The sequence below is a fragment of the Podarcis liolepis genome (assembly GCF_965112155.1).
Source record: "Podarcis liolepis genome assembly, chromosome: 15".
Taxonomy (NCBI): domain Eukaryota; kingdom Metazoa; phylum Chordata; class Lepidosauria; order Squamata; family Lacertidae; genus Podarcis; species Podarcis liolepis.
In genome coordinates, this window is record NC_139566.1 from 46,581,625 (window position 1) to 46,601,603 (window position 19,979).

The 19,979-nt window shown below is 47.2% G+C and overlaps 1 protein-coding gene across 5 annotated transcripts in view; it reads right to left on the reverse strand.

Annotated features, from left to right (window-relative positions):
- The window catches only part of MYO18B (myosin XVIIIB), a 349,431-nt gene that overhangs the window by 221,203 nt on the left and 108,249 nt on the right, over positions 1-19,979 (reverse strand). For all 5 annotated transcript variants that reach the window (XR_014519475.1, XR_014519476.1, XM_083476633.1 and 2 more), the window contains 2 exons: positions 9,971-10,144; positions 6,036-6,126 (listed from right to left, as the gene is read on the reverse strand). Coding sequence is in view for 3 of the 5 variants with exons in the window: in XM_083476633.1 (XP_083332759.1) it covers positions 6,036-6,126; positions 9,971-10,144 (265 nt within the window). In the remaining 2 variants the exon portion in view is untranslated. The remainder of the gene's footprint in view (positions 1-6,035; positions 6,127-9,970; positions 10,145-19,979) is intronic.

A 19,979-nucleotide genomic window follows, 5' to 3' on the forward strand; every position in this document is an offset into this window, starting at 1 on the left:
CTCCCCTCCTCGAGGCTGTAGATGCCCACAATTGTGAGACGGAGCTTACTGTCAGAGCTGCTTGAAAATCCTAGCTCACAGAGGATCACGCTAGCCAGCGATCATTAAGTAAAAGTCTTTATTGAGTTACAGTTTCCATTCTCAAGCTGCTGCGTGCAACTCTATGTCTAGTAGCTAGATCGGCGAAGCTCCGTCTGAGTCTCCGCCCCGTGTGCACCAACTTAATATCCTAGCCCGGCTCCACCTTTTCCGCCTGACTGTCCTCCTCTGGGTCCCTCTACCCCCCGGGGTCTCTTCCTTCCGGGATTCTTCTGACGCTGACCCCCCGGACCCTCCTGTCTCCTTGCGCCAGGCTTTAGGACCTGGCTCCCTTTCCGGGCTGCTTACTGCGCCGCCTTCCTCTGCATTTGAACTTGGCGCGCGCGCCCAACCTTCCACTTTCCACTTAACCGTTTCTTCGCTCCCCGATGGAGGTGTGGCCACTCCTGACTCGTGCCCTCCCTCCTGTGGTGAGCTGCCAGCGCTTGCCCCCTGGCTCCCTTCCTCTTCCCTGCTCTCTGGCGGTGACGCTGGTCCCGATTTCCTACTGCTCTCCTCTGAGTCCCCTCTGGCTCTATCTTCCTGGGGTGCCCCCCTAGACTCCCCCCTTGCCCTGGCCACTGGTGCTCCTTTCTGTGAATCCTCTGATTCACTGGAAAGACTCGGAGATCTCGGGTCGTCGTCATCACTCATCTTTTCTTCTGCCTCCTCCCCTTCGCTCTCTGTTTCCTCCCTTGCCCTTGCCTCTGCTCCTAAACCCCTGACAGTCATCTTTAAAAATTAATTTTGGTGATAGTCTCTCCTTTGCATATATCACAACTCCTCTCTTTTTAACTTTGTCAGATGAGATAAACTCCTGTCCCAATCTCTTATTAATCAGTAGTTTCCTGTGTAACCTTGTTACATGTGTTTCTTGAAAACAAATCAAGTCCAATTGTTCCTTTTTTAGTAAATGAAAAACACTTTTTCTCTTCCGAGGAGAATTCAAACCATTACAATTCCAACTTAACAGTTGCAGAGCCATGATGGGGTTACTTCGCTTTACCTCCATCTGCGCCAAGTGTCTGTTCTTGTTCTGTCAGTGGTGTCTCTTTCTCTGGGCCATGCAATCCAAAAGATAAGTTTGCTATATCTAGTATTCCTTTTTCCAGTGCTTTTGGCTCTTCTCTGGATTCCACTTCTTTCTGTAGATCTTCTCCGTGATCCTTCAGAAACCTATCTTTGTCATTGACTGATCTTATTTTTATCTTTCTTCCTTTATATTTAAAGGACAGGCCTTGAGGGAATTCCCACCTAAAGAGGATTCTATTTCTTCTCAGCAGGGCAACCAGATCTCCGTAATTGAGCCTTAAGTCCAAAAGATGTTTTGGAATGTCCTTGAATATCTCCACACTTGAGTCGTAAATTTCCAAAGTCTTTTGGTAATGCAGATTCAAGATTTTGTCTCTTTCCTCTTTTGTTCGAAAGGTAATCAAGCAGTCTCTCACCTTGTTCCTCCTTCCTCCTCTTCCAAGTCTAAATGCACTCACTATCTTAAATTCTTCCTTCCCCAAATCCTGTTGCCAGAAATCTGTAAATTCCTGCGTAAGAAAATCAGCCAAATTGTCTTTCTCACGTTCTGGTACAGCCCTGATTCTTAAATTTCTTTGTTTCTCTTTCAATTCAATCATAGACAATGTCAAACTGTGGTCCTCAAGTTGCTTATATACCGGCGGTATCTTCTCTTGAGTAGCAGTTGCTATATCTTTTGCTTCTTCAGCTATCTTTTGGGTCGAAGCAGATTCCTGTAATAATTTTTCAATAGACTCTGTGTTGGTGTTCACCTTCTGTCCCAAATTATTGATACTTGTAGTATTCTGGTCAATTTTAACTCATGCTTCAGCTACTTGTTTATTTGTTTCAGCTACTTGTTTAGCTAAATTTTCCAAAGATTCATTAATTTTTCCAAGTGCCTGTGCCAGAACGTCTTCGGACGACATAACTTTTGGTTTAACCTGTGGAGGTGCAGCCCCTGGTATTCCAGATGGTCCAGATGTTGAAGCCCTTCACTGCAACGCAGGATCTGTCCGATAGGGTCTGCCAGACCTAGTAGTTTTTTCCTGCACCAACTCTATCTTTCCTCTCCCATCTGCCATAACACTCTCATGAGAATCCAAGGTCGTTCCCACGTCTGGAATTTGTTTTGGAATGGAAAGTTCCTCTAGCCCAGTTGTTATTGTAGCAATGTCAAGCCTCCTCTAGGGGGACACAGTAACAGCCAAAGCTTGCAACTTTTAGAAAAGAAAATAGTCCTTATAAGTCCCCCAATTCACAAAAAACAACAGTTTCAGTTGCACTTAATCAGTTACTTTAAAACCAGGAGAAGTTCAGAAACACTGTATCTCTTCTGCAGAGTTAGCTGTCAAAAGTCCTCTGCTTACCAATAGGCTTTCCACAGAGCAGGGCAGTCCGTTCCCAGGTTTTAGGCGGTGGATTTTAGCTTCCTTTTCCCCCTTTTTTTGCAGATAAATACAGTTCAAACCTTTCCCCCCTTCTCTCCTGCAATCTGGAGGGGAGATCGCTTTCCAGATGTTAAGATTTAAGTCTTTTTTTTTCAAACGTCTTTCCAAGTTTCTGCTTACAGTCTCTTTGCTTTGATCTATTTACAAGAAAGGAAGGCAGACTTCCTGTTTATACCTTCCCGCTTTGGTGCCAAATTAGCTTATTTTTTTTCTTTTAGTCCAATTTAATCCTACTCACGGGTAGTTGTTTTCAAAGTCAAATTTTCCCAGGAAGAAGTCAGTGCTCTCCGATAACGGCTATGCGGCTTCACTCCGCGGAAGAAGCAGTCGACTCTCAGCACCGCGCCACTCACCCCGTCTCGCTCCGGAACCCTTAAAAGGGTCCCTTCGCAACTTGGGGGGCGCAAAAGGTGCCCGCCGAGTCCCCACGTTCACAGGCTTCACCCGCCTGTGATTTTTAAAGGGTCCCCGCTTCGCCGCAGCGATCAGACCCGATCCCGCAGAGCTGGTCCCTCAGAAACTCAGAGGGAATCCGCCATTATCGATGGCGCCAACCCGGAAGTCCTAACTCCAGAGAATTTCAAGTCATAGCTAACGATGTGCCCTGCAATTCTGAAAGTGCAGTGATACCCAAAAGCTATTCAAGTTTGTTTTAAACTCAAAAAGGAGCATCAATGTTTGGCTTTAAAAGAGGTTTAGTGGCTATTGACTAAGATGGCTCTGCTCTGTCTCCACAGTGGGAGAGGCAGCAATGCTTCTGAATGCCAGAAACCACAGGGCGTGGGACAATGTTCTTGTGCTTGGGTCCTGCTTGTGGGTTTCCCACAATGGGCATCTGGTTGGCCACCGTGAAGAGAGGATGCTGGACTCGATGGGTCCCCATTGGCCTGGTCCAGCTACAGGACTCTCTTCTTACGTTGTTATGACAGGCTGCATTTCCACTTGGGTCACTTAAAAGGCCAAGTTGATTCTTTTGCATTTGGGAAAGGAAGAATGCATGCATGCGCAGCACACAGTGAAGGTGATATTCAAGAGAGAAGTTGCCATAAATACCACATTCTCCCAAAGATGAGTGCTAAGACAGAGAATAAACACTCTAAGATTTGAAGGCAGAAGAAAATCTCTCTGATCTAAGAACTATGTAACTAGGGAAGTGTCAGGGAACTGCCATCGGCTCAGGGGAGAGAGGGGAAAAGCCGGATGGATTACAGAGAGCCCCCAAAGATCGTGGGAAGCAGCACCTCCTCAGCGGAGGAGAGTAACCACGCCTCCAGTGGAGAGGAGCTTCAGGGCTTGGAGGCGGTGCCAGGACACCTTGCCTGAGCAAAGCGGGGAGGAGAGAGGTCCTCTGTTACCCACGCCCTCCTTGCGCAGTAGGCTTTCGCACAGAGAGGGCAAGCGCAGACTGGGCGTCAAGAAACTACTCTGCTGGGGAAGGTTTAAGGACCGCTCACTCTCAGATTCTGCCAGTGAATGAGCGAGCCACGGAAAAGTGGCTCTCTGCATGGTGAAGGTTTTTTGGCACCAATAACGAGGCTTTACAGCTTACCAGGGAGGCATTTGCCTAATTGCTCTCGAGTAACCCCCTGATATCCTTACAGGAAGGATGAATCTATCCATTTTGGTTTCCCCCTGGACCCTAAATTTAGTTCACCACATTTTTGCATTTATGATTTTTTTTTTGAAAAATGCTCACCAGCATTTTAGCTGCATTGCTCCTAACACAAACATTTCCGTATGCAATTTTAGCCAATGTACACAGTTTTTGCAAGCCGTAATCCTTAGATACATGGCATTTTTGCACAAGGAGGTGTGCTCTCTACATCAATGGCTGGTGTGGCATTTGGGAAGAGGATTTGCTAGCACTTTCCAAGCCTGGTCCCAATGAAGCTTTAAGCAGCATTTTCTGCAGCTGTGAAGCCACAAGGAAAAGCCACCCCCAGCCCAGCAACAACAGCAGCAGATTGACAGCACATCTAGTAATTACTACAACCACCACCTTGTTGGGACAGAAGAGGCAACCAAGGCCTCTCCCTCCTGACCTTTGGATCCAGTCTAATGAAGCCTTTTTATTAGGAAGCAAGCCTCTCCGTGTCCCATATGAAGCTTGTTATTTGACTCCCTCAAGTGGGCGCATTAATCTCAACATGCTGGTAACCTTCGTGTCAATCCTGCAAAGTCACATCCATTATTAATAAGTAAACAAGTGTTGCTCTCAGCACACCACAGTTTTCACTCCACATGCTCTCTTTTTTAAAATAAAAAAGACCAACAACAAAACAAACAAATGCATCTTTACACCTATGCAGATAACAACAGGGTGTCCCACTTAATGGAAGCAAGGACATGGCAGGAACTAACCCAACTGCTGAATGGGAAAGAGGCTGAACCAATGTGTGGAAATGAGCACTAATTGGGAAAGGTCCATCCCAGGAAGCCTGACTCCAAGGCCCACCAACCAAGAGGCCCAACATGCTGGGAATTTCAGGTGCTTCAAGGGGCCAATGAGCTCTGTAGTTGCACCTTGAAGCTGGAACTTGCTTCCAAAATTAGATTGCGGGCCTGCCGGGTGCTTGAGAGCTCCCCACATTCTCCTTGGGAATTCCGTCCAAGAAGAATCTAGATTGCAAAGAGGAGAACTGAGGACAAAGTGATGTCAGCATTAGTGGAGCTAAAAGTCAGTTAAGGCATGTGGCAGGTCTGAACTCCCCACCCCTGGCAGCTACTTGATGACTGAGGCACACACATGATCTTCTTATTTATTTAAAAAACATTTAAATACCACCATTCATTAACATTGACAACAACTGTACAGCAAACCATATTTAAAAGCTATTGTGGAACTATGTTCTCATGCAGGAGGAGGAGAATCTCGAAGGCAAATGAAACTTCACATATAAAAAGGCACTGCTCTTCCCTGATGTCTCCCTAGCTCTCTATGTTCAACATCCAAGAAAACCAGACTAAGATGCTACATATTCTCTCCAACGTGTTTGGACAGCAAAAGCAGCAGATGATTTAAAGACACTCACCCTGATGGAGGATCACACAGGAACCCAGGAAGTTGCCTTAGACAGAGTCAGACCATTGGTCCCCCTTGCTCAGTGTTGTCTACTCTGACTGGCAGTGGCTCCCAGAGTATCAGACAGGGGACTTCCCCAGTCCTCCCTGGAGATGCTGTCAGAGATGGAACCTGGGACCTTCTGCATGCCAGGTGGGTGTTCTGCCCCAGAGCTATGGCCCTTTCACATCTTTCTTCCGCTGCAAGCATCTTTCACAAATGGCATTCCCTCCATACCAAACACCCGCCTCTCATTTATTCTCCAACTTTCAACTGAAGTCTTTTTTAAAATGTAGGTGTCATGGGCAGTGGAAAACCCAGAAAGATGCAACAACCCCTCAGCTCTTCCTATAGTTCATCACATCTTTGTGATCTAGCCAAGGAAAGGCCTACTTTTCCAAAAGTGAGTTTGCAGCATTCAAAGACAAACATACCTGTTGATGAGCGACACAACAACTGCAAACAGCTCCTCATAGAGCCCCGCAGCCATCCCTTCCACACACTCCACACCTGTCATCTTGGGACCTGAAGGAGAGAGACACAGAATGCTTAATTTTCCTGACAGTGCCTTTGGGCATGGCTGCTCAGCAGTCCTCCCCACATGCAGTTAGTTCAGAGCTTTGCGATCAAACCAGAAGCAATTTCCAACCAGGGCAACTGCTGTGTCTGTCTGTTGCAGGAAAAAAACAGCAAAAGGTTTGTTGTACCTGAAGAAAACTAACCATTTGTTATGGCATAAGCCAGTCTTCACCAACCTGGTGCCCTCCAAATGTTTGAGTGACAGCTCCTGTGGACACCAGCCAGCAGGGCTGCCTGATGTTGCGATTGATGGCAGCTGTCATCCAAAATGTCTGGAGGGCATGAATCATAGAACTGTAGCATTGGAAGGGACTAGTCCAACTCCTCCCTGTAATGCAGGAGGCCACTCCATCAGATGCATGACGTATTCTAACGAGGAGAGGGGCACACAGTCCCAATACAACCTGCACCCAAACCACCAGCATCACGTTGGAACTTTTCAACAGGGAATCAGCATGGGACACAAACTATCAAAATTAAAAATCCAAATCATGATGGACAGGTAGAGGCTTGAAGGGAATAGCCCAGCCCACTGCCATTGGCCCATACCTCCCCCAGCTTGTTTTAAAGCCATGTAAGTCCATATCCATCTTGTGGCACTGAGTTCCTGTAGTGGAAACACGGAAGATGGATGAGGAGGCTTGGTGGCCTTGCACAATTAACCCTTCATTTAAGGCCGCTTTAAGTCCTTACAGGAGCACTTCTACCCTTGAAGAAGGCCCAGTTGGGGCTTGATTACCCAGATCATGGGACTGGGAGTATGTAGACATGACACTAATCAGTATAGGTGGAGGCGGTTGAGGCATTAAGCCTTGCCTATCTGGGCTGGGTATAAATAACAGGGCTTGAACCTAAATGCAGTGTGCCTGGATGTGGGTCAAGGTTGCTGCATTGCAAACCAGACAGAAGAGCCACTCTGCTGTTGTTTCTTAGGCCTAAGGAGGGATTTGGGTTAGTGGTCTGGTACTATGTGTTGGTTGCTTGGGTAAATGTTTGTTGGGGATTGATTATTTGTGTGTGTGTGTGTGTGTGTGTGTGTGTGTTAAATGAGAAGGGGGTTCATTGACTGTGTCTGTTTGGGGAGGTTTTGCACTGTTGTATGTGGGTATAGAAGCCTATTTTGTTCAATAAAGTTCAGTCTTCTTCCACTAAGTTGTTTGCATTTGGAAAAACAGTTTCAAACATTATCTGTGTGCAGAATGACTTTCCTCCATTCTGAATCCATTTAATTTGGTGACTACCTCCTTCCCCATTCTAGTATAATGGGAGAGGGATAAAAATTGCTCACTCTATAAATACATATATTCCATTTTCCATCCTGTGCATAATTTTATAAACTTCTGTCATGTCCTTTTGCAGTTGTCCCTTTTCCAAACTGATCTGAATGTTAGTTAGATGCACTGAGAGATCTTAAATGTTGCCAACAGCTGCAGGGTTCAGCACCAGGAGCGGCTCTGTCGCTCCTGTTCCTCTTGGGAGGGCAGATCTTTTCCTGGTGCAAAAAAACCTGAATTGGGGTAGGGGACTTTGAAATACTGATTGGAGGAGAGTTTAAGGAAGGAAGAAGGGGAAGCAGGTGCCTCTTTGAGGGTTTTACATGCTTGGAACTTGAGCCCATTGCTAAGGAAACCAACTACAGCTGGCATCTTTTCTAAATTGTTTTCAGGTCCATTCCTTAGCAAATTTCAGCCACGAATAAACACTGGTTGTTACTTAGTGCACAAAAGGAGGTAGCAGTGGGGGGGGGGAGGCAGTAGATGAAAAGAGTTACAGAAAAGCAGGGGGGGGGCGTTGTCAAGGCAAAAAACAGCAAGAAAGCTGGCCGCAAACAGCTTGTTGCCTGTCCCAGATCTCAGTAGGCAGCTAATATCTTGGTTACGCCTTCCTTCTCCAACCCGCTTTTCCTGCTTTCAAATACCTGGCAGATTTACAATTCAAAGAGCTGTTTGGAAAGCCAGCTGTGCTTAGCTACCTTTTTTTTAAAGGGCTGAAAATCAAAAGGGTTTTATTTTTAAATAACCAATCTCATTGTTTTGTGCTCAAGTGCAAAAAAAATATATGTTACCTCTGATTGCCCCTGTTGTAGTCAAAAATTTGAAGGCAATTTGCCTCTGACAAGGTGGCTTTGCATGCTGTGGCCCACAGAGTGCTAGTTAGTAGGGAGGGGGGAGTGGTCCTTGGATACGGGGTTGTGAGCACTTCCTCTCCTCCTGCATCACTGCCTGCAAATGTGTCCACACTTACCTAATCATTGCATGAGTGCCACAATTAAGAGAGGCAGAACAATAAGGTGTGTGACAGAGAGGCAGAGAGAGAAGTGATACGCAGAAAGAACCCAGACCTCAGTGAAAGAGCACTTGGCTTTGCATACAGAAGGTCTCAGGTGCAACTTCCAGGTAAGAAATGTGCTTGGTCAGCAGGCCTAAGCTCAGGCATAGGACAGCTACTGTCAATCAGGGCTTTTTTTCGGCCAGAACTTAATTCCGGCACCTCTCCGGTGGGTGCCATTGCCATTATAAGAGAACAAGGGAGACATTCATATTGAGTTCTGGCACCTCTTTTTCGGAAAAAAACAGCACTGCTGTCAACCAAAGCAGACTGCATTGGATTTGGTGGGCCATCATTCTCCATAGGAACACAGGAAGCTGCCTGTACTGAGCCAGATCATTGGCTCACCAGGCACAGAGGTATTTCCCAATCCTATGTGGTGAAGCTGGCAGGGATTGACCCTAGCACCTTTCATGTGCTAAGCAAGTTCTCTGTCCCTGAGCCATAGCCCTTCCTTAGACTTCAGTGTGGGGAATCTGCTCATGGTTCAGGGCTTGGAATCTCTAAGGAGGACCTTTTTTGCAGTAGAGCTGAGAATGGCCTCTGTGAGCCTCAGCTGCCTCTTTCTGTTTACTACACTGACAATACTGAGGTCGGGTGAGCAGGGCAGCTTCACAGGTCCCTGTTACAAGGTGAATTTCATGATATGCAAAGGGATTAAGGGCAAAACTGCTTTTACTATAATGCTGTTATACAAATCTATGGTGTGAACACACTTGAAATATTGTGTGCAACTCTGGCTGCCTCACCTCAAAAAGGACATTGCAAAGTTGAAAAAGGTTCAGAAAAGGGCAAGCAAAATGATAAACTCTCTTATAAAGAAAGGGTACACCAACTGGGTATTTTTATTCTAAAGAAAAGGAGAGCAAGAGGGTACAGGTCGGAGGTTAATAATGTTATGCATGGTGCGGTGAAAGAGAAGCTTTTCTCTCTCTCATAAAACTAAAACCCAGGGAGTATCAAACAATGTCTTGTGCAGAAAGAGTGGAGAAAAAAAGTTTTTCTTGTTCTCTCTGAATAGCAGAACCCAAAGGGGTCATCTAGTGAAGCTAAATGGTGGGAGATTCAGAACAGAAACACTTCTTTACAGAGCACATAGCTAACCCTTGGGATTCACTACCACAAGATACAGTGATGCCACCAACTTGGGTAGCTTTGAAAGTGGTTTAGACAAGTTCATGGAAAATAAGTTTACCATCAACACGTTGCTTCCAGTATGGGAATCATGAGCAGGGAGAGTGCTGCTACTGCACTCATATCCTGCTTGTGGACTGGCCACTGTGAAAACAGGATGCTGCACTAGATGGGCCGAGGGTAGGGGGGAATCTATCTGTACCTGTTTGAGTTGTTCCCAAGATGGATTCAAACATGCATATTCAACCCAAGGTTGATGGAGGGAGGGGAATTGTCAAAACGGAGCCTCTCTTTCCCCTGCTAACTTTGCATGAGGAAAGGCCCTTACCATCCGACCAGCCTTGGTCCTGGCTGAGCTGTCCTCCGGCTCCAGACGTGACCTGCTCAATAATCCTCTGGAGGTGGTGCTTGAAGACGGCTGTTGTGAGCTCCTCAAAATCACAGCCAAGGACTTCCGCTGCCTTGTTGGCCCACTCAAACTGCATGAACTGCTTCCTGCCAACTGAACAGAAAGGAGAGGAAGGGGCTTATGCTCAGGAAGCCTTTGTTTTCCATGACGACTCCTTCTGGCTCACTTTTAATGATTAAATTTGTGAATTCTGTGATTTGTGAATGACAAATTATTTATTTGTAATTTACAATATGATACTGATATAATTCACATATGATAGCCATCTTCAAATATCTCAAGGGTGTCACATGGAAGAAGGGAACAAGCTTGTTTTCTACTGCTCCTGAGGGTAGGACTCAAAACAATGGCTTCAGGTTTCAAGAAAGGAGATTCCGACTAAACATCAGGAAGAACTTTCTGACAGTGAGAGTTGTTCATGATGTTGGATGATGGCCATCTGCCATGGATGCCTTAGCTGAGATTCCTGCATTGCTGGGGGTTGGACTGGATAACCCTCGGGGTCCCTTCCAACTCTACAATTCTATGGTTCTATTTATTTCATATCATTTTTATATACACAACCCAATTGTAAGAAGAAAAAATGTCCGAGTGGTTTGCAAAAAGAATAAAACAGCAAAATCAATAACAGTTAAGAACAGCTACTGAAAACATTCAAATCGTATTTAAGATCAAATATAAACCAACAACAGATTAAAAACACATGTCAGCATTCTACATATCCATGTAAGCTTGTAGAAACAAAACTGCTTTTAGCAGGTGCTGAAGAGCACAGTGAAGATGCCTGCCTGGTGTCAAGAGGCAGTGAGTTCCCTAGGGTGGGTGCTGCCACACTAAGAAATCGATTACTCACAGCGGTACAGTGGTACCTCAGTTTACGAACTTAATCCATTCTGGAAGTACGTTTTTAAACTGAAACCATTCTTGAACCAAGGGACGCTTTCCCTAATGAGCCTTCCGCCGCCCGGGGCCCTTCTACTGTTCAGATTCCGTTCTTAGACCAAGGTAAAGTTCGCAAACTGAGACACTACTTCTGGTATTGCGGAGTTTGTAAAACAAATAGTTCGTAAACAGGGCTGTTCTTAAACCGAGGTACCACTGTACATGTTTTAAGTGTCCCCTGTAACAAGGCCAGTTCTGCACATGGGCCTATGTGGCTAAGGGGATCAAGTTTGTAGTGTTGATGTATCCTGGGTGGGCTATGTTTCCGTTAAGAGTGGCCAAAGAAATACAGCACAGTAGCCAGAGGAAAAGAAAACCAAAGCAAGTTCATGAGGCAGACTTTTTTTAAAGAGAGGGGGAGAGAAGGAAATGAATCAGGTCTGAAAATGAATGGCTGTTCACGTACAAAGTGCTGGTGGTAATTAGCTGCAATTTGATGGCAGCCATTCATAAACGAGACAGAGAGCAGAATTAAACTGATGGTAGCAATTAGATTTCATTTCACCTCTGAGCGCCGCCTTTGATTTTGCCCTGCAGGAGTCATATTTCCATGCGCTGAAATGCAGCACAGCATTTGCTGGTGGCTTTGAAAGGGCACCTACAAAATAAGAGCCCACTCCCCTGCCTCCAGCTCTGCCCACTGCTCTCCCCTTTGGAAAGACTCTTTGTGGGATTGCCCGGAAGGCCTCCTGCAAGGAGCAGCCAATCCTGGAAAAATGAGGCTACAGCCACCCAGCCACCCAGCCACACCCCCACAAAACCAACTGGGTGAATATATTTCCAAGGAAATCGTTTATCCCCTGGGATAATCACTTCAACTTCATGTTTCCCAAAAAGGATCAATAGAGAGTCAAATTGCAGAATGAGCCAGTCTGCAAAGCTTCAGACTGATAAGTTGCAGAACCCACAAGCTGGCAGGAAACCAGGTCCTACATATGCAACTTGGAAGCTGGATAGAAAGGCAATGGAGCAAGGAGCAAGGTCTCTCACTGGGTTAAGTCTTATGACATGATGAAAAAAAGACAAGAAGGGAAAGAGCCACCCACATGCTGACCCGACAAACTGTCTGAAATGGTCAATCCCCTTTTCTCAGGATTAGCAATCTCTAGCTAAACAAGGCAAAACAAAAACCTCAAACCCTACAATTCCAAACCAGAATTCCTCAGATTCCTTTCATTCTTTTTTTTGGAGGGGGAGAACCATGATAGTTTAAGTATGTCCTCCTTTATGCATAAAAACATAAGTCTTTCATCTGTGGAAGGATTTGCATCACAGTCCTGGATTTGCATGAACTCAGGGCAAGGGAGCTAAAAAGAAGGCAATTTTTAAACAACAGCAGATTTTTGAACAATGCAGGGAAAGAGAGAGAGGAACTGTGAACATATGGGGGACTTGAAGGAGCTGTGGGGATTGTTGATGTGTGTGCAGCATCTACTCTTGGGTTTTCTTCTTTTAATAGACTTGCAACAGAGTTTTGTTTTAATTGAGTATCTTTATTATTTACAACAAATTACACTGGTCAAATACAAATATAAAATAACATACGTAGTCCTTTCCTCTTCCAGCCATCCAGCCAGAGACCTAATGCTGACTCATGTTCATTTACATACTGACACTTGACACTCTGACCCTTATTGATCACATGCCCTTTATAAAGGCTCCTGTTGCTGGGTAGATGTTTCTATTGCCTAGCAACCTGTTTAAGACCAAGTTCTTTCTATTCTTTCTAGAATATTCCAACAGGGATATGGGGCATTAAAGGAGGCATGAGGAGATGGGGGCAGGGGTGAAACTATGCTTCATTTCACCTGGGTCAAAAACCCAGTTTGGCGCCCCCTCCACAAACATTTGCGTACACAGGTTGGGAGCCTCAATGGTGTACCTCTGGGGCAAAAAAGAAAACAAAAAACCAGCTAGCCCCCCGTAGCTATGGATGGGGGCCATGGGTGAAGTGCAAATTGGGGGTTGGCAAGCGGGGTGGGGAGTTTGGCAAGGGTGCAGGGTAGGTGGGGCTGGCAAACAATGCAAGCAGGAGCAGCAGGCTCCTTGACTCCAACAGTCCTTACTGGAACATGTTCAAACCACTGGGCTCTTAATGGCAGGTACTGTCCTAGTAGGCTGGAGCGTGGAGCTAGACAGGTGGTGTTGCTCCATCAATGAAGCCAGTCAGACCAGGGCGCTTATAGAGGAGCTTATAGAGGAGCTGAAGCCAGGCCCTGATCCATGCAGAGGCTTCCATGCACTTCCTAGGTCCCCATCTCCACCTGCATGCACATGGAACTGGCCTCCTATTTGGTTGCATAAACAGGGATTTAGCCTTCAACCTAAGGATCTTGCGCCTAGAGGGGCACGTTCCTCATGTTGACTTCTGTACCACTTTTTTTCTTCATTAGGGCGGTTATTTGCACACACACCCACCCACAAAAAAGATGACACAGAATTGCAAACAATTTTCATGTGCTAATTTATATGTATAGATCAAGGAGAAAGTCAGCTCAGCTCACATTTCAAGGCAACCAAAATTTACACCTATCCAAACTTTGTGATGCAGTTCTCCAGCCAACCAACATTTACAACAACAAAAATGCAAATATTAGGGGGGAAATGTGTATAAAAATGAATATATTTGTGAAAGTAATACACAAATGTGCCTTGTGTTTGGGGAAATTGCTTGCAAAACTGTATAGTATTAGTCAAAACTGCATACAAAAATGTGTTTATTGGGAAACATTAATGTGAACATTCTGATGAATTTTTCAAAAAGAATTTTCCAAAAAGAAAATCACAAATTGCTGTGGAAATGTGGAAGACTGAATTTAAGTTTGGAAAAATGAGAAACTGAAAGAACCAAAAGTAGCACATCTTCCCATCACTAGTAAAGATGCAGATTTTAAAAATCCATGATCATTGAAATAGAAATGCAAAACATCTCAGCATGGTCAAGGAGCCTGTGCCCAGGGGACCAGGGTGCCTGCTCAGGCTGCCTTCTAAGTGCCAGTTACAGATAGGTAGCCGTGTTGGTCTGCCATAGTCAAAATAAAAAAATTCCTTCCAGTAGTACCTTAAAGACCAACTAAGTTAGTTCTTGGTATGAGCTTTCGTGTGCATGCACACTTCTTCAGATACACTGGCATCTGAAGAAGTGTGCATGCACACGAAAGCTCATACCAAAAACTAACTTAGATGGTCTTTAAGGTGCTACTGGAAGGAGTTCTAAGTGCCAGTCATGGATGCTCAACCACAAGTCACTGCCACCACTCAACTCTCCCTTCTTAGGGTCCTTTAAACTGGCCAGTGACAGGTCAGTTGTTCACACATCATTGTGAACTCTTTGATCAACTGTTACGGAGCAGAAAGGGGGGATCATGTTTGTAATCCATTCCCATTCCCATAAAGCCTGTGGAGGGTTCGAGGCGATGACCTCAAGGGCACTCTGCCCTGCAGAGACCCTCCAACCCCTCCATTGTGTCACACCAAGCACCACACAAAACTCAAGCCCTGAAATAAAAGTGCCCCTTTTCTCCCTGCGCCCCTAGACTATATAAACTAAGACCCTATTGTTCTCTAATCATCGGTACATAAAATGTGCCTTTCAATACATGCTCCGCTCTGCATGTTTCCCCCCTCCTTTGCCCATATGTTAATCCTGTATAACCCACCCCTTTCCTGATATAATCATGATGTAGCAATGATGTAGTGATGACGCTTTTGAACTGTATCTGGGATAATGGTGGGAAGTTTTAAAAGTTCTTGACACTCCATCAATCTTACCTTGAACCTGTTGCGCAATAAACATGGATCTTCTCTAAATTGCTCCAGTCTCTGGCTGCGCTCCTTTTGTTCCACAGGGACCCGCAGACTCAGTCCGACGAGCTAGGTGGCAGAGCAGCCTCGCACCTAGATTTTCTGTAACAGTTTGGCACCCAATGTGGGGCTGCGGTTCTCCCGTGTTGCTGACCGGGAGCCCCGAAGTCTTCAGCCGGCACCGGGCCGTTTTGCCTGGGAAGATCCCTCTGGACCCCTGGCCATCTTCAGGGCGGTAATTGACCAGCCTCAAGGGGTTCAGCCAGGGAGCAAAGAGAGATCCGGCCGGCTTATTCAACAATCCCGGGATCACAGCTGAAGGCATGTGAGTATAAGTTAAAATCCAGTGCACTGGTGGGAAGGGGGGTGGTAATCTCCTGGCAACTTAATTCTCTGCCCTCTTATCTATCGTTCTTTCTTACCTTCCTCTTGGTCCGGTTAGTGAGAGAGACAGAGGACCACTGCTTCTATGATTCTATGCTTGACCCAAAACGGGGGTTCTGAGCTCTATCTCTTTGTCTTAAACACTCCAGCCAGCCGCACCAATCGAGAGCCCGGAAGTAAGACGGAGAGGACCGGCTTAAACACCCACCTCACCGCAACAGGCATCTCATTGAAAGCAAGGGGTTGGAGCTCTTTTTACGATCTTCCAGCCAGCCACCCAGGGGGCTGGAAGGGACTATCTTTCTATCCTTACCGCAGCTGCACCAGTCGTGCCACATAACACGTGTATCGTGCGTGAGCTCGCTTCTGAAAGCAAGGGGGATATTCCAGTTCAAAAACTCTATCCAGGGGTCGCCTGAGCTGTCACCACACTGCATAACATCCCTTTTCCTCAAGTTTGTGACGATAGGTAGGAGGTTGCCAGGAGGGATAGCCTAGGAGGAACTGGGGAGGATTTGGCAGACTGAGGAAACAGGATTTGGCAGAGTGAGGAAACATTTGGCAGAGTGAGGAATAAGAAAAAGGAAAGAACGAGTGCCGAGGGTCTGGGGAGGAAACCAGATAGCTAGGGCTCAAAAAAAAAAAAAAACCCACTAAATTGTTAGGCAACGGAAGATAGAAGAATCAGAGAAACCCCTGTATAGGTTACCCGAAATCCTTACCAACCCCCTTTTCTTTCTCCCCTCTTTATCCCAGACACACGTGAACTAAGAAAATGGGTACCCAGGCTTCCAAAAACGAGCGGGCTTCCTCTGGGAGGAAGGCTTCACGGAAGACATCCCAGTCCCAGAGGGACCCTGTCTCCTCTCCTTGAATTTGTCTTAACTTACTGGAAGTCAATACCAGGCCATAAAGTATTGTCCAGACAGAAGTTGGAGGACCTCTGCAGAGAATCCTGGTCCACCGGTACAGCCTCCGTGAAACCTGAGTTGCGCTGGCCGCTGGGGGGGTTCTTTTAACGAAGACCGTTTAAACAATCTAAGAAAGCACTTGATGGAAGAGAAGCCCCGTCAGCTAGAATACCTAACCGCTTTCAAGGCTGTTAGGGGGTTACCTTGGGCTCCTCATGGAGCCCCCTCTTTTCAGGTGCCCCTGCTAAAGCCCAGAAAACAGCCCTTGCTCCCCCTACGAGGGACACCCCACAGATGATTCTATCGAACAAGCCCTGATTCCCTTCTATTACCAAGGGGTAACACCATCTGCCCCAAATAATGACTCAGATACGGACATGGAATCAAGGGGGGGAGGAGCGGGGGGGCGGCACTAGCCAAATACTTACTCGCCAGCAAGCCAAGGTGAAAAAGGGCGCCGCACCAGAGAACCTCATTCAATTAGAAGAACCAGTAGAGCCACTGGGAACCTCTAGCCAAGCAGTGGTTCAGATGCCTTTAAGGGCTCTACCGATCCCACCTCTAGAGCCCAATGGACACCCCCCCCCGATGGTATACACGCACCAACCCTTTTATACTGCAGACCTAGTCACATGGTCAAACCAAATGCCCTCCTTGAGAGATGACCCAGACAAGTGCCACCATCAAGTTAGTGCCATCTTCTCAACCCACAAACCCACCTGGCCAGATGTTCATGTACTTCTAAACACCCTCTTTAATGAAGCTGAGAAAGCAGACATTCCAACCAAAGCGGGAGAGGCGCTAGAACTCCCAGACTATCAGGCAAACCAGCCCACAGGGGCAGAAGCGCTCACGACCCAAGTTTTACGGAATGAGTCAACTTGGGACTACAACACCACTGACGGGATCTGGTGTTTAAATTTGTTCAAAAAGGCCATATTAGGCGGAATAAAAGCTGCTGGTCACCACATTGTCAATTGGACCAAAGTCCAATCTGTCCTACAAGGACCAAACGAACATCCCTCGGACTATTATACCAGGCTTGTATCCGCTATTAAAACATGGGGAGGAATAGACCCGGAGAACTCCCAGGATGAAGTCATTGTAAAGGGCTTCTTCAAAGATCAAGCCAACCCAGATATTAGAAAAGCTCTCAACCTCCAAATTGGCTATGAAGGGAAAAGTATAAGCGAGATTCTGTCGATAGCCAAGTCTGTCTATAACACCCAGGATGAGAGAAAGTGGAAAGAATCTAGGCAAGAGAGCGAACATGTGCTGGCCCTGAGCATGGAACCCAACCCCTACCGGGGTAGGGGCACCGGGAGAGGAAGAGGGTCCCAGGGAGGAGGACCCCCTAGCGCACTCAGACCATGGGACCCCACTACAGGAGGATGCTATAATTGCCAAGAAGAAGGGCACATTAAAAAGTTCTGCCCATACCTCAACACAGGAGCCTATGGAGGATAGGAATTCAGGTCTCCTTATGAGAGAAATAACAGCTATGCCCCTTTCCCAACCTGTACTAATACAACCCAAGGATATGGGGGCCAACCTACTGCATCCTATGGTCCGCAACCACCTCCACTCCCACCACCCCAGAATCACCGGCCCCAACAGAACATGAGATCTCAAATGGCCACCTTAAATCCACCCAACTCCCATCGGACCAACGCTACTGCTCCACCCATGCACCCACCAGAATACCCACCACCTCCTCACGACATAATGATGTGAGATGGAGAACCTTATTGACAATTAAGATGGGATCCCGACCAAACCCAAGCCATCTGCCCCGTCCTTGCGCTATCACCGGAAGACCCCATTTGCACGATTGAAATCGACGGGCATCCCTATGAACATTTACTAGATATGGGAGCCACGTATTCAACTTTAGCAAATAGCCACCTGGAACCTGGGTCAGAGACCAGAAAGGTCATGGGGCTGGACGGCATACCCCACACTTGTCCGCTCTTCCACCCAGCTAAGGTCAGTCCCTTGCTGGCGGAACACACCTTACTCTTAACTAGCAGCCTAGTAAACCTCCTTGGCAGAGACTTACTTTGCAAATTAAATGCCACAATAAAGAGTTCGGGAGATGGCATATATCTATACATGCCTGAAGAGTCCGTTCCCACCTTCCAAGGAATAGTGCAAGATGCTAAATTGGAACGCCAATTTCCGGACCTCCCTCCTGATCTAGAGAATGAAATGCCCCCTTGGCTATGGGGTACTGAGTCCACTTCAGTAGGACTTCTAAAATTGGCTACCCTGGTTAAGATTACTTACAGAACAGACCTTCCTTTCCTGTACCCTTTACCAAAGAAAGCCATAGAAGGATTGACGCCTATTGTCAGGGGTTCAGGAGCAGAGGCAAGGGCAAGGGAGGAAACAGAGCGAGGGGGAGGAGGCAGAAGAAAAGATGAGTGATGACGACGACCCGAGATCTCCGAGTCTTTCCAGTGAATCAGAAGATTCACAGAAAGGAGCACCAGTGGCCAGGGCAAGGGGGGAGCCTAGGGGGACACCCCAGGAAGATAGAGCCAGAGGGGACTCAGAGGGGAGCAGTTGGAAATCGGGACCAGCGTCACCGCCAGAGAGCAGGGAAGAGGAAGGGCGCCAGGGATCAAGCGCTGGCAGCTCACAACAGGAGGGAGGGCACGAGTCAGGAGTGGCCACACCTCCATCGGGGAGCGAAGAAACGGTCAGAAGGAAAGTGGAAGGTTGGGCGCGCGCGCCAAGTTCAAATGCACAGGAAAGTGACGCAGTAGGCAGCCCGGAAAGGTAGCCAGGTCCTAAAGCCCGGCGCAAGGAGACAGGAGGGTCCGGGGGGTCGGCGTCAGAGGAATCCCGGAAGGAAGAGACCCCGGGGGGCAGAGGGACCCAGAGGAGAACAGTCAGGCAGAAAAGGTGGAGCAGGGCTAGGATATTAAGTTGGTGTACAAGGGGCGGAGACTCAGACGGAGCTTCGCCGATCTAACGCATAAGACGTAGAGTTGCACGCAGCAGCTTGAGAATGGAAACTGTAACTCAATAGAGACTTTTACTTAATGATAGCTGGCTAGCGTGATCCTCTGTGAGCTAGGATCTGGGAGCAGCTCTGACAGTAAGCTCCGTCCCATAAATTGTGGGCATCCACGGCCTCACGGAGAGGAGAGAAAGCGGGTGCCTACTAGCGAGCTCACGAAAGGCAGACAACATGACGGCCGAACAGCAGATAGCGGAACTCAGAGAAGCAGTGACACGACTGAATACCGAGGCTCTTGCATCCAGGAAGAGAGAGGAGGACGCAGCTGCCACCTACAGGGATCTCCAAGTCAGGTTGGAAGTGCTTACGAAGCAAGGGCAACTGACACCCAAACCGGAGGGGATTGGGTTGGGGAGACGAACAGGCGGTCTGGTCTCTCACTTCGATGGGAATTTGCAACAGTACCCCAACTTTAGAGCAGATGTAATGTGTGCACTGCAACTGCTGAACAAAGACTTTAGAGATGAGCAAGAGAAGGTGGGATTCATCATGTCCCATTTGCATGGAGATGCTAAAGCATGGCTGCGCAATTTGTGGAGAGATAAGGATCCGGCGCTCCAAAATGCGGATGCCTTTATTAAAGCGAAGGATGGGTGCTTTTTATCAAGCATAGACGTGGATCTTGCTCGGAAGCAGATACATGGACTGAAGCAAGGGAGGGCCAGCGTGAGGCAGTACCATGCCCGCTTTTTCGCTTTGGTCAGTGCCCTGGAATGGGACAGAGATTCGGCTCCAGTAAGAGACCTGTTTTGGGAGGGATTGCACAGCACGGTTAAAGATGAAATTGCGAGGGGGGAGAGACCCCGGACCACGCAGGAGATCGTTCAGAGGGCGCTGGCGGTGGGGGTGCGACTGGAAGAAC